At 38.9% G+C, this 13,037-nt stretch overlaps 1 protein-coding gene across 1 annotated transcript in view; it reads right to left on the bottom strand.

Moving 5' to 3' along the window:
• LAMA1 (laminin subunit alpha 1) overlaps positions 1-13,037 on the bottom strand; it is a 99,130-nt gene that overhangs the window by 67,952 nt on the left and 18,141 nt on the right. Inside the window, exons 3-5 of the mRNA XM_053941635.1 lie at positions 10,834-11,007; positions 10,369-10,481; positions 2,535-2,777 (exon numbers count right to left, since the gene is read on the bottom strand). Coding sequence (XP_053797610.1) covers positions 2,535-2,777; positions 10,369-10,481; positions 10,834-11,007 — 530 coding nt within the window. The remainder of the gene's footprint in view (positions 1-2,534; positions 2,778-10,368; positions 10,482-10,833; positions 11,008-13,037) is intronic.

Raw genomic sequence — 13,037 nt, 5'->3', positions numbered from 1 at the left:
TCAAGTGATGAAATGTAAATTATGACTTTTTTACTCTCAAGTTAAAAGCTTGAACAGTAGAAATTCTACTGTCTAGAAATTCTACGAGCAGAAATTCTGCAACAATACACTTAAATCTTTATAGAGACTGTAGAGGAATCTTAACAAGCAGAAAAAGGGAGAAACAGAAGGGATACTGACTAAGATACTAAAGAAGAAATACTGTGATTCTCCTTGCACACTGCTAAATTTGGCTAATATATTTCTTATATAAGCTTATACTGGTAAAATGTCAGATTTGGCAAAAAATGCTACTATTGATATCCATATTTAGATATTTGGTCTCTTTACCCTAACAGTTATTTCACATCAAGACACTCCAAGCTGATGGCAGAAAACTGGGATGCTAGCAAATGCTGGATACAAGGCAGATATTTACAGAGATCAGCTGGTTTGTTGGGCCATTCTTAAGTGCAACAGATTGGCCAGAACAAATTACAAAGCCCTAAATACATATATTTTCCATAGAGTTCCAAGATTCACTAATGCAGGTTATGAGATATTCTGTGCAGGCAATATTCCTGTCTGACAGACAATCCAGTTACAAAGGAGTAGCCTGTCCTTTGAATGACAGCTTTTATGCATGTGTGATGATTCTGCTGGAGGGCAGGAAGGCTCCCCAAAGGGATCTGGACTGGCTGGATTCCTGGGCTGAGGCCAATTGGATGAAGTCCAAGTGAAGGTCAAGTGCTGAGTCCTGCCCTTGGGTCACAACAGCCCCAGGCAGTGCTACAGGCTGGGGCACAGCTGGAAAGCTGCCCAGCAGAAAAGGTCCTGGGGGTGCTGGTTGACAGCAGCTGAACCTGAGGCAGCTGTGCCCAGGTAGCCAAGAAGGCCGATGGCATCCTGGCCTGTGACAGCAGCAGTGTGGCCAGCAGGACCAGAGCAGTGATTGTCCCCTTGTACTCAGCACTGGTGAGGCTGCACCTCAAATCATGTGTTCACTTCTGGGTCCCTCAGTCCAGGAAGGACATTGAGGTGCTGGAGCGTGTCCAGAGAAGGGCAGCAGAGCTGGTGAAGGGTCTGGAGCACAAGTTCTGTGGGGAGCAGCTGAGGGAGCTGGGGGTGTTTAGCCTGGAAGAGAGGTGGCTCAGGGGTGATCTTATTATTCCATAACCTAATTATTCCATAACCATCCCTGGAAGGACACATAGAGATGTGTCACTTTAAGAACATGGTCTAGGAGTGAAGTTGGTAGTGCTGAACTCATATAGTAGGACTCAATGGACTCAGTGACCTTAGTCCTTATTAGTAGGACTAATAGTTGGACTCAGTGACCTTAAAAGTCTTTTCCAACCTAAAAGATTCTGAGATTCTTCATAGTAGACAGAAATTTCATTCTGTCATTTTTTTGTGTTATGTTTTTCCATCCCCACACTCAGAAAAAAAAAGCAGTGTTTTGATAGTGTAGCCCAATTAATTATGCGTACCATCAGAAAAAAAGAATGAGAAAAAAAGTCACTAAATTGAGTTTCTGGCATCCCTGGAGCTGGAGTTGTATGGCCTACTAAATGTACATTACAAGCAGCACTGTAACTATGCAGTCGACCTCCTATACAGTCAAGGGTTTTCTGGTTAATTGTGTGGAGAGACAGGTTTAGGTTTCTTTGTTCCATCTGATCTGTTGGTTTTATGTTGACTATATATTGATCACATGGTCACAACATTGCAATAAACATTTTATTAAGGTAAATGTGACTCTACATTACTGAATTTCACTGGTTTTTTTTTTTTTTTTTGCTGCTAGTTTTAATTTTACATGAATGGTTACATACTGTCCTATCTATTTTTTAACCAAGAAATAAAAATATATTGATTTCTGTGAAGCTAGGAGTTACTAGCACTCTCCATGGGATAACACCACGCTTGTTATCATGGTCATACATTATAGCCTTCATGATGGAATAACTACTGTTTTTAATGTATAATTTCATTGTGTGGCTGTCTCTCCATAATAAATTACACAAGTACCATGAATAGAGTTTGTTAAAAGAAAGAACAATCAGCAGCAAGACTGCACAACTCATAGCCCTTTTAATTATGCTACATCCTTGAAACAATGCCAAGGCTTGTTTAGGAGTTCCAGCTGTGCCGAGCACTTCACAGTGTTAGCTGCTTTATCTCACACAACCAGGTGCTCCTAACACAGGAGTTTTCTCTACTAAATGAAAAAAACTGGCAGAACACAGAGCCTCTGTTATAGTTTTTCAGAATAAAGGAACTAATAATTCACAGCTAACTGCAACCATCAAATTATATGGTAAGAGAGAACAAAGAGTTTAGTAGTGGGAACACATAGAACCAAAAACACATTTCATCCCAAGATTTAGAAGTTTGCTATACTACATGATGTAAAGATAATGTTATTAATGAAGAGTAACAGATGATCTGGTAGTGCTGAGGGTGATAAACTCTGTAACTGCAATTCAAATGTTTTCAAATTGCTATCACTCCATGTCCCTAATCACAAACTGCAATTACAAAAACAAAGATACCTCTCCATGTTCCAGAGGAACTAGTCTGGAATAATAGGAGGTGCAGATCACTTCATCATCTCTCTTGTAAGTTGGCGGCCCAATTCTTGGTGTAATATTGTAACGAGTTAAACATTCGGTATCACTAATTGCATAGTACTGCCATGGTCTGAACTCTGTGCCATCTATGGAGCGTTCCAAAATCCAGTTTCCAGGTCGTGGAGCATTAGCAGCTTTGATGATGACATATGCAACTTGAAAGACCTGAAAAAAAAATGCAAGAAGAAAATTTTAACACTTCATTGTACTGTGAAACACTGCCAGAAGCCAACTGGGTAGGAAATTTAAATTTTAAAAGCAATATACAATTTGCCTGAAGAGAGGGTAAAATTTGGTAATGTAACTCTGGATAATTTTTTTTCACAAATATTTGACAAGAGGTACATCTAATTTTGTCCAGGGCATCAGTTTGTGGTGATGATATAGCTGAAATCTATATTTGTACTGCACATTTCAGGATTACTTGGGTATAACAATCTCTGGGAAATGCCTAGCTTTTCTGAACCAATGAGAGCTTCAAAAAACTGGGGTTTGGTTGGGTTTTCTTGTTTGTTTTTTTGTACTTTGTTGTTTGTTTTTGTGGGTTTTTTTATAGATGTAGCCCAAAAAGCTCTTTGGTTTACAATTTAGCAGGGAATATAATCTTCTTTGTAAGAACATTTCTGATAAACTTTTTACACCCTATGTTAAAAACCACTTTGCATTACAATTTCATTCTCTTTTGAAGTTATTTCAGCAGAAGACTGCTTGCAGACACTGCTAAAAATACACAGAAACAAATAAGCTGAACATGACAAAAATAAGCAAGATAAAATAGCTAATATTCTTAAGTAACATTGAGATGTATGTGAACTATGCAGCCATCTTGACTATTTTTCTAACAACCCAAAGTGAAATCCCCATGCACACAACAGGACTGTTCAGCATTTCTGAGAGTAGGCAGGGCAGTAATTAAGTTCTTATTACCTTTTAAATTACTTTGTCATGCAGCCAGATAACCTGCACTGGCCCCCAGCTCACTGCAGCAAGAGACGTGAACACTGAAGAGCACTTACTGCAAAGCCACCATGTTCTCCCTTACCCAGTACCTGCTACATCACCTCTGTTGCATCCTGGGATTGGGTTTTAGGGGTTCTAATTTGTGTTAGCTAGCCGAGTCCTGTGTACCCTGTGCTTCCCCCGCGGTTTCTGGCCCCATGCTGCCTGCTGCTGGATCTTTCCCCTCTGCCGCTCCTGTGACCACTCCCCCATCCAGCCCCGGGAACCCCGTGTCCGCCGCCCCATCCCCACGATCCCACTCAGCCCGAGGCTCGGTGTCCACCCCTGTGGTGTCCCAGTTGGTCACTGTCTTTACGTCATTACCACGGCACTGGCACGGATTGGGGGGCGGCGCCTGCCCTCCCTATCACATCCCCTATATCATCCCGCTCCCTCCCGGGTCCCGGTGCCATTTCCCCCACGTGGCGTGGAAAGCGCGGGTCGCTACTCCCCACCACAGCTCTCCGTGACAACAAAGCCTTCCTGCCTTCCTTGTGGGTGATTTGGACATTCCTTCCCTCTTTGCCTCGGACCCTCGCGCGGGCGACAGAACCCGGTAAACCCCGACCAGCGTGCCAGCAGCAGCGAAACGCAGGAGAGAAGTGGCGGACATGGAAGTCCAGGCAGGGGCGGCGCCGAAGGGCACCGGAGCTGCCCCGGACCCGGGAGAAAGAGTGCGACGCCACACACCTCACTCAAAAAGGCTGCATTTGCAAACTCATAAAAGACTTCTGTATAGGAGTTTAATGTTTTATATACACTGGAGTAACAAGCCAGGTTTAGATGAAAGAAAAACTCTGTATTATTCCACCATCTCAGAGAAATGTATTTCCACTTGAGCAGACTGCCTGGTTGGCTGCTATCCTCTTCATAATTCCTGCCTGCATGTGCAGTATTAATACTGTGTTGAGCTCCAATCTCACTGCAATCAGTTCAATCAGTTTTTTCATACATTATAAATTTAAATTTTTAGGATTTTTTTTTTTTTGCAATACAGATTAAAGCCAGAGCAAGAACAATACTTGCCACATGAAAGCAGGTTTTGATTTTGTCAAATGGGAAAATAAATTCCCAAAAATAAATAGTAACTGCATTGTGTATGCAATTTGGGAAATTACTTTTGAAACAAAATATTATTTGAGTGAACAAAGCTTTGATTAGAAGATCTTGCACACATGAGAAGGAAAAATATTTGGTGATATTTACCTTCAAATGATTCACTACATATAATATCTTTTAAAAAGTAAAACAATCTTACTTTTTTATTAAAATCAGGCATAACTTAAACTACAATATTAATTTGGTTTGACTTTCTTTACAGGCACTCCAGTTTTAGCCTGTTAAACACCAGTCAGATACAAACAGAACATTTCTAGTTGTTCCAATAAATATGAAAATTTACAGAAAATGAAGATTTCACTGTGACCTTTCAGCAATGCAAGCAGATGCAGGCAAAAGGATAAGCCAAGTCACTCTTCAACCAGTCTTGGAAATAAAATTTCTCTGGGTTCTGTGAATCCTTTGTTCTTTCACATAGTCTTAACATTTGATCAAAGTTAAATGAATATCAAGAATTATAATCCAGCTTCCATGAAGAGAAGAGAGCCTTTGAATAAAACCTACATGTCAGCAATCTCCAACCTAAAAAATAAAAGCCAAAATACATAGCTTTAAAGGAGCAAAGTACACCATTTGGGCAGACATCAAGCCAAACAACTATATTCCCTACACACAACCCAGATTTCATTGATTCAGTTAGTGGTATTGAGTTTTGCACTCAGTTATGACCAAGCAGAATGTGGTGTATCATCATTTCAGTACCCATTTCATGTACCCCATTTCAGTATGTAACAGGAATTGCTTGTATGGGTATTTTCTCCATCGCAGATGAGAACATCACAAAACTATTAAAACTAGAGAAGTTTTATCGACTGGGCTTAGAAACAGCTATGTACTTCCAACTTCCTTTGAAGTCAGTAATCCTTCTCAAATGCATAAAAGATGCAAGTCTGGAACCCAAACCTTTTTCAAATACCCTGGTAAAAAATCTCCCTCAAAAATTCTCATATGTCCTTTATTTATTTTTTTTCCCCCCACTCTGCTTGCTGTCATCAACTAAACTGCTTCCCTACTTATTACACAGTTGGCTGAGCAACAAATGATCCACTTTTGATTACTTTGAGATTTTTCAAGACCCATTATAATCTGCAGCTGATGTGGCTAGTTTTAAATCCAGTTCCAACTAGTAACAATGAGCTATCCTTCATCACAAAATAACTGCTGCAGTAAAAGGTATTCACAAGATTATGCAAGTTAAACTTATTTTAAATATCAAGTTCCTTGGTGAGAGGGGTGGAGGGAAAAGTCAGTTAAATATTAACATTTTCACAGCAACTGCACAAATTCAATGCACAATTCAACAAATTAAATCTCCTCTTAACTCTTCCATTTACACACATAGCTCACAGGTTTCTCATTTTACTTCACAGGTAAATTTACAGGATAATGAATATCAATAACTTCAGGAAAATTTGTCAGCCCCTGAAATAATATAGGTTAAATAAATAAATAAAGGATTTTGTATAAATGTTCTCATACTGAAGAAGTCACAAGACAACCTACCAGGAGGAGCTTTATTCTCAGGGATTATGTTTCCCAGCAAGGGAATGAAGCTGGAGGAAGGGACCAAGGTGTCCACAGTGCTCACAGATGAGGATGTTTTAAGGAATATCAGTAGGTAGGGGTTTTTCAGACCTTCTATCCCACAGACTCTGCAACCCATAATAGGGCAAGAAGTCCATGTAATGAAAACTGATTTTCCTTTGAGCACTTTTTAAAAGAATTTGACTTTTATAAGTTCTTCAAGTTTGAACATCAAAGGCAGTTTTTTATCACTTTCCACATTCATTCAGTGCCTACCAATCAGCCACGTGATAAACCTGAGCAAGAGCTAATGATTTGTACACTTTTATTTGACTGTATAACTTTCTCAGAACTAATTTCCTTATTGAACTACAAGGGTAAAAAGGACAAGTCAAAGCAAGTTAGCAATTCCCAAGCCATATATTAGAAGTGCCATTTTACAGGTATTTCAATCCTGATTTTTAAGATCGGCCAAATAAACTTCTACTAACAAACTTTTCTCGTAGCTGCAATGCCAACAAAACAAGAAATTTCTGCTTTAAGTAGACTTTCTAAAAACCTTGTTTCCCTGAATGCTGATCCACCAACACCAAATGCATTATTCTTGAATACTCTCAGAATAGGAGACTAGATGAAGGAATGTTTATCAGCTTATATTGTTTACAGAAATATCTTTTTAAGAGCTAAAGACAGCTTCATCCTCTTAGACACTATGAAGCCTAGCAATTGTTTGCAGCATTTTTCTCTGATGATTCTGTGATGTTAAAGGTGCAAAATACACTAAATCCAGCAGACCTTCTAGTCTCATTAATTATCTTTTCCTCAAGATTTTGATTCATTATGTGCAAACATTAATTTAGAATTGAAGGTAAATTTTATTGTAAGAATGTACAGATGAACACTCTGGATCATCAGTTTTACAAAGCTACAAAAGGCTTTTAAGGAAGCATGCCACATACAATAAATCAGCATTAGTCCTGTAAAATCAACAGAATACAATTTTTTGACATCAGCAAACCATGTATCTTTACAGAAAACTGTTCTTGCCAGTTGATTTCAAGATGAAAGCTCTGGTAAAATCATATTATAATATTTACATTCTTTTTAACTTTGTAATAGCAGAAACTACAAATTACTCCTACATCAGCCTCTGAGTGGTAATCCAGTGCTCATAGAATATTCATAAGCTATGACTTAACCAGAAATGGAGTTGTTTTCTCAACTCAACTCAATATTAAGGGTCTTCCAAGAAGAACTAGTCTTGTTTTGCAATTCAAGAACTTTTTAATATACAAACATCTGCCTTTCTGCTACACCGAGGACACAGAGTACATTTAAATACCTTTAGAAGTCCAAACCACAGCAATAAAACTGAGGTAAGTAGTCTTTGTTTAATGGTGTCATAGAGTAATATTTTACAGCTAGTTCAATCACACCAGTAAAATATACTATAGCCAAGATTTATTAGAATTGTAATTTCGCAGTGCAACTGCCCAGAGGAGTCAAACTCAGACAAAAAATGCCGTTTTTATAGAAAACCACTGCTGTGTATTTTGTTTCTGTAGAACTACCAGTGTAGGAAGCACAAGGTCATAAATCAAATCTTAGTGTCTTGTACATCAATCCTACACCTCATTGCTATACTGCTCTTTCCCCAGTTCTGGATCATTGCCATACATTTACTGGAAAGGGGGAGGAGGAGGCAGTGGTATAGGGTGTGTAAAGGAAAGATTATCATATATGTGGATGCTGGAAAGACTGAAAGGCACACTAGAATAAATGTACCTAGCTGTCATGATGTATATGACCTAGAAAATCATGATATAAGCACTCACTATCCTTATAAAATACTATATTAGCTAAAAATAGCACAGATTCTGCAAAGGAGAAAGATAAAACCAGCAATTTCAACGCTGGTTTTATTAGCTAGTCCTCTTTTGTTACTGACGGCCCATCAAACTACTCTGTAGTACAGCTGGGTTTAGACTAAATAGACTAAGAACAAGGTAGAATATTAACTAAAAGAATATCCTTTATTCCCTTCAACTTGAAGCCAAAGGATGAATAGTCATAGAGGTTCACCTAGGAAATTTGGAGTGGAGTCAGTGTTCACCAGCTATGGGAATCTTCCCCATATTTGCCAGACAAGAGTATGTTTCATCATTTACCAACCCAACTACTTGGATTATATCTCTAATATCTCTGGACATTGGTAATAATCTCAAGAAACAATCAATCCCTCTTAGTCCTAGAACTTATAATAATTGCTAAAAAAAACCACCCATAGTGACCAGATTTTTAACATCACAAAAAGGTGTGAATATATTCTATCCTCCAGCAAAGAAAGTTGAAGGACTTGTTTACTTTAATATGGTACTTCATAGATGTCATGCACAACTCTTGAAATGTAAAAAAAAAAAAAACAAAAAAAAAAACCACCAATGATGAAGTTGTACTGAACACCGGTACTGACTTTCAGAAATATTTTTACAGGCCCTATTTTAAGTAATTCTGAAACAAATGTATGAAGTAAACAATTACTATAAAACCACTAAGGTCCTTCATATGCATATCTTTTGTGTTTCCTTTATTGTGCTGACTGGTTTAAAGTAATCACACCAAGTCAGCTCTAATAACTCACTGACTTCAAGCAATCTCTATTAACCAAATCCTTTCTCACAGAGCAGTAATTTACATTCAGTTTGCATAGCCCTAGATGCCTTCTCTCTCTCAAACTCTCTAGGGAAAACACACAAGAAAGGCCCCTTAGGGGAAACTTATCAAATCAAATTAGTGAAACTGAGCATGGGTCAGGAGAGGAAAGATATGTATTTGTTAAAACATCAACAGCACTAAGACTGAAGAATAAATGATTCAGAGGGCAGCTCAGCTGGTCTGTTTCCAAAGTGAAATTGTTCTAGGAGGATAAAAACTAAGGCATCCCCTCCTCCTTCATTTTTCCTTCCTGTTTGTCCATTTACAAACCAAACACAAAGTTAACTCTTCAAACAACATGAACATCACATCCAAACCTTCTGTCACTGACAAAAGGCACCCTGTGATCATTATCCTAACAGATCTGCCTTCTAATTAAAGAGTAAACTAGGCACCTGCTTAATCTATGCTTTATTTGAAAACATCAAAGTTAAACCCTCTGTTTTAATCTTTAAAAGAACTTTTAAGCAGGGTCTAGAGATCCTGCAAAAGCTTCTTACCAATTCTACACCTCAAGTATGCATTTCTTAGTAAGTAATAAAGCTGCTTCTTCCAGAGTTTGGAGGCTTCCCCATATTAATAAGGAATTGTTGAGCTATGATTTTCAAACAACTTAGGTAGGCCAGCATATAGATCTGTTCAAAGCAAAACAACAACAAAAAGCCAAGAAAAATACATTTCTTCACCAATTATTTTGTCTATTCTTGGAGCAGGGTAGGAGACTTCTGATACTTGTATGTCTAGCAGACAAACTTACATATTAGCAAATGCCCTGTACAGTTTAGCATGCTCCTGTCTAAGAACGACAAATCCCTCCAAGTTTGGCCATGTAGAGTGACCAAAACAGAGACCACCAATTTTTGCCCAGGCAGTTCCAGTCTCCCCAGAGTCACAAATCACTGTCTCAGAAATTCAAACCCCAGCTCTGCAGAACAGCAGACAGCAAAAGTTCCTAGAAGATATCATTTAGAACATTTTTTTCCAGTGCTCCTTCCAACAAGATGATGATCAGTATCAGCCAGAAGCATCCTCACATATAAAATGTGTGCTTTGGCCAATACCCTGAAAACACTCATGTTTAAAAATAGGTCCTTGAAAACACAGACTTCAAGTAACTTTTAAGAACTAAAAGGTGGAGGAAAATAATATTCATAGGACTGCTGGGGGAAAGACAGAAGCATGAGGAAAAGACAGAAGGTTAGGCAAATCTTCTTTGTCTAGAAGTTGCCACGACAAAGGAATCGGTACAGATGGAATTGGTTACCAAGACAGAAAGAACATGGATGAGAGTTTTTACTAAAAACTTTTTTGTTTTATCTAAATACAGAAGAGCTGCAATCAATTTGTATTGGCTTGTATCCTACATCCATTGAATGACACTCACATAAATGTTACTCACCTGCCTTAAATCCAAAGTGATGGTGACCCAGTGGTATTGCCTTCCATTCTGAATGCTGGGACTCTGCCACCAGTTATTGGTACCATCAATTGCACTGGAAATTGGGTGCTGCTCTGTTTCAAAGCAAAAAAAAAATAAACATCTCTTGAAAATAAATCCCACTGAACTTTTCTGACCCAGCACATTTGTTCTTTCACACAAAGAACAATCTCTTCCTGTCATAAAGAAGTAAAAGCTGAAATCTGCCCTCAGACAAAGAGGTCGTCACTGGATCTTGCAGTGCTCAGTGGTGATACACGGTGCTCACACTTTGTCAGCCTTTTGCTCCAAGGTAGTTGCACTCACATAGTACAAAGACTAATACCAAAACATATTTGACTGCAGTACACACTGCATTTAAGGGGAAGGGTTAAAAAAAGACACAAAGTCACTAAACAAACAAAATCCAAAACATGTGAAGCTTGCCTTTGGGATTAGCACTGTGACTGTCACAGACGCGGCACTGGGCGTTGCGCAGGGGTCGTCCAGGGACGTGCTCCACCAGTTTGCAGAACATCTCTGGTCCCTTCTCCCCGCAGGTAGCATTGGTGGAGATGTGAGCATTGCTGGCCAGGTTCAAAATGGCAGGAAACAGGCCTTGAAAGAAATAATGTTTATCAGCCACATCATAAGGCATGCAAAGTTGGCACCCTGACAGCAGTATCCCTGTTATTTCACTCCACATTTGCTTTATGCTGAGGAACTCAAGAGTTTGCAAACCAACTCTCCCAGTTACTAGATCTTCCCTTGCATAGTGAATTGGTCAAAACCTGGGGGACAACTGGCCCACTGCCAGAATCAAAGAGGGATTATAGAGCACACACACAGCTGGTGTGGAAACTGGCAATTTACACAAGCTCTTTGCAGCAGCAACACCACTGGCCTGAACAGGACACTCCAGACTTGAAAGATTTAAGGACTGAACTTTAGACCTTTGCTACAGGCCTCTTCTGCAGTCCCTGTAAAGTCTAAGGGATATTTTGCTTGCCACTTATTAATCTTTATACAAACACTTCAGTGTACTTTCAAATAGTTTTACTCTTGTGCACTGAAATAATGTAACAGACTAAGTTTCAAGATTACAGCTACCTGACCAAAAATCCTTCACTTTTTCTAAAAGGAGTAAAGTTTTACTTTGGTTTGAAAGCTACTAATAAAATTTCTAGAATACTGTATGTGATAGAAGTTAAACACAGTTTCTCAATCAGCTTCCAGTTGTCCTTCATGAGCTAAAAAGCTTTTATTTCTTGCATGGTTATGGTGTAACAGAGAAGCTCCATTTCCACTCATAAGTAACTCTGAAAGAGAAACAATTTTGGAAAGAGGAGTTCTGTCTTTAGAGATTAAACCCAGTGGGCTAAAATCAAAGCTAGAACCTTGGTATAGCACATTAAAAATGCCTCAAGAATTGCTTGTGTTGCAATAGTAAGGTATTACAATCATTTGTCTTCTGTTAAAAGGAAATCTGAAAAAAATAACAATCAAGCCATATTTGTGGAAATATATTCCTATTCCACTAGTAAAACTGTATGAATTCTTTTACTTCATTATCCACAATATACATCAAAAGAAACTGTAATACTCAAGTTTTGCTTTCCTTAGCTGTTTATACACATAAATATCTCAAAGGTGGGTGCCAAGAGGAAGGTTCCAGGCTCTTTTCAGCACTCTTCAGCAACAGGACAAGGCATGATGGCCACAAACTAAGACAGAAGTTTCACAGGAGGAACTTCTTCACCCCAAAGGTGGCAGTGCAATGGAGTGGCTGTCCAGAGGGGATATGGAGTCTCTCTCTGGAGACATTCAAAACCCACCTGCCTTGGCAGTGTCATTGGACCAAATGACCTCCAGAAGTCCCTTCCAACCCTAACAATTCTGTGATTTAACAAGGTTACATTCAATATTCCTTTAAAGTGTCTTTGCCCAGTAATTGTATTACCCTAGAAATCCTAGAGAAAAGTTTCAGTGTTTTTTAAGACTTGCCTTCAGCTATTGAAAATTTGGTTAAATCCTAACCCTCTGCACCACCGTATGAATAACGAACTGTGTGTTTTCAATTGTACTATACTTGAAATATAATAGTAGGGAGATGGAGCTTTTTTTTTTTTTAATCCTGACTTCATTTATGGTAAATCCAGACTAGGTCAGATGCCTTGTTCTCGTTACACATAAATCTGATGCAGATGAGGATGCTGAAGACATCCTAATGACTACTCCAGTGAGGCTCTTCAGCCAGTAAGATATTTTCTGCACAGGCTTCTCTCACCTTGTGCAGTATGTGTGTAGTGCATCTCCAGATGTAAAGCTGGAGCCAAAGAAGAAACGCTGCCTCTGTTTTCCTACTCGACAAGAAGGCTCAGTAGTGGAAGAGGGTACCATTTTTAACACTGCTCTCCAATTATATAAAATCTTTCTTATTCAGTATTAATTACTGTTTATGCAGGGGTCTACCAGCCTGTCTTCATGAGCTATCCCTTACTTCCCAGGTCACCCATTACCTTCACTCACACAGTAGCCCTGCCATTTCTTTCCATTTGCTACAGTGAAATAATTTGCCTCCAACAACCTTCAGTCAACAGACTTGTGACAAAGGAATAGCAACATTATCTCATGATGAGTTTTCTGGGTCC

The sequence above is a fragment of the Vidua chalybeata genome, chromosome 1, assembly GCF_026979565.1.
Source record: "Vidua chalybeata isolate OUT-0048 chromosome 1, bVidCha1 merged haplotype, whole genome shotgun sequence".
NCBI lineage: Eukaryota > Metazoa > Chordata > Aves > Passeriformes > Viduidae > Vidua > Vidua chalybeata.
This window is presented reverse-complemented; position numbering and strand designations above follow the sequence as displayed.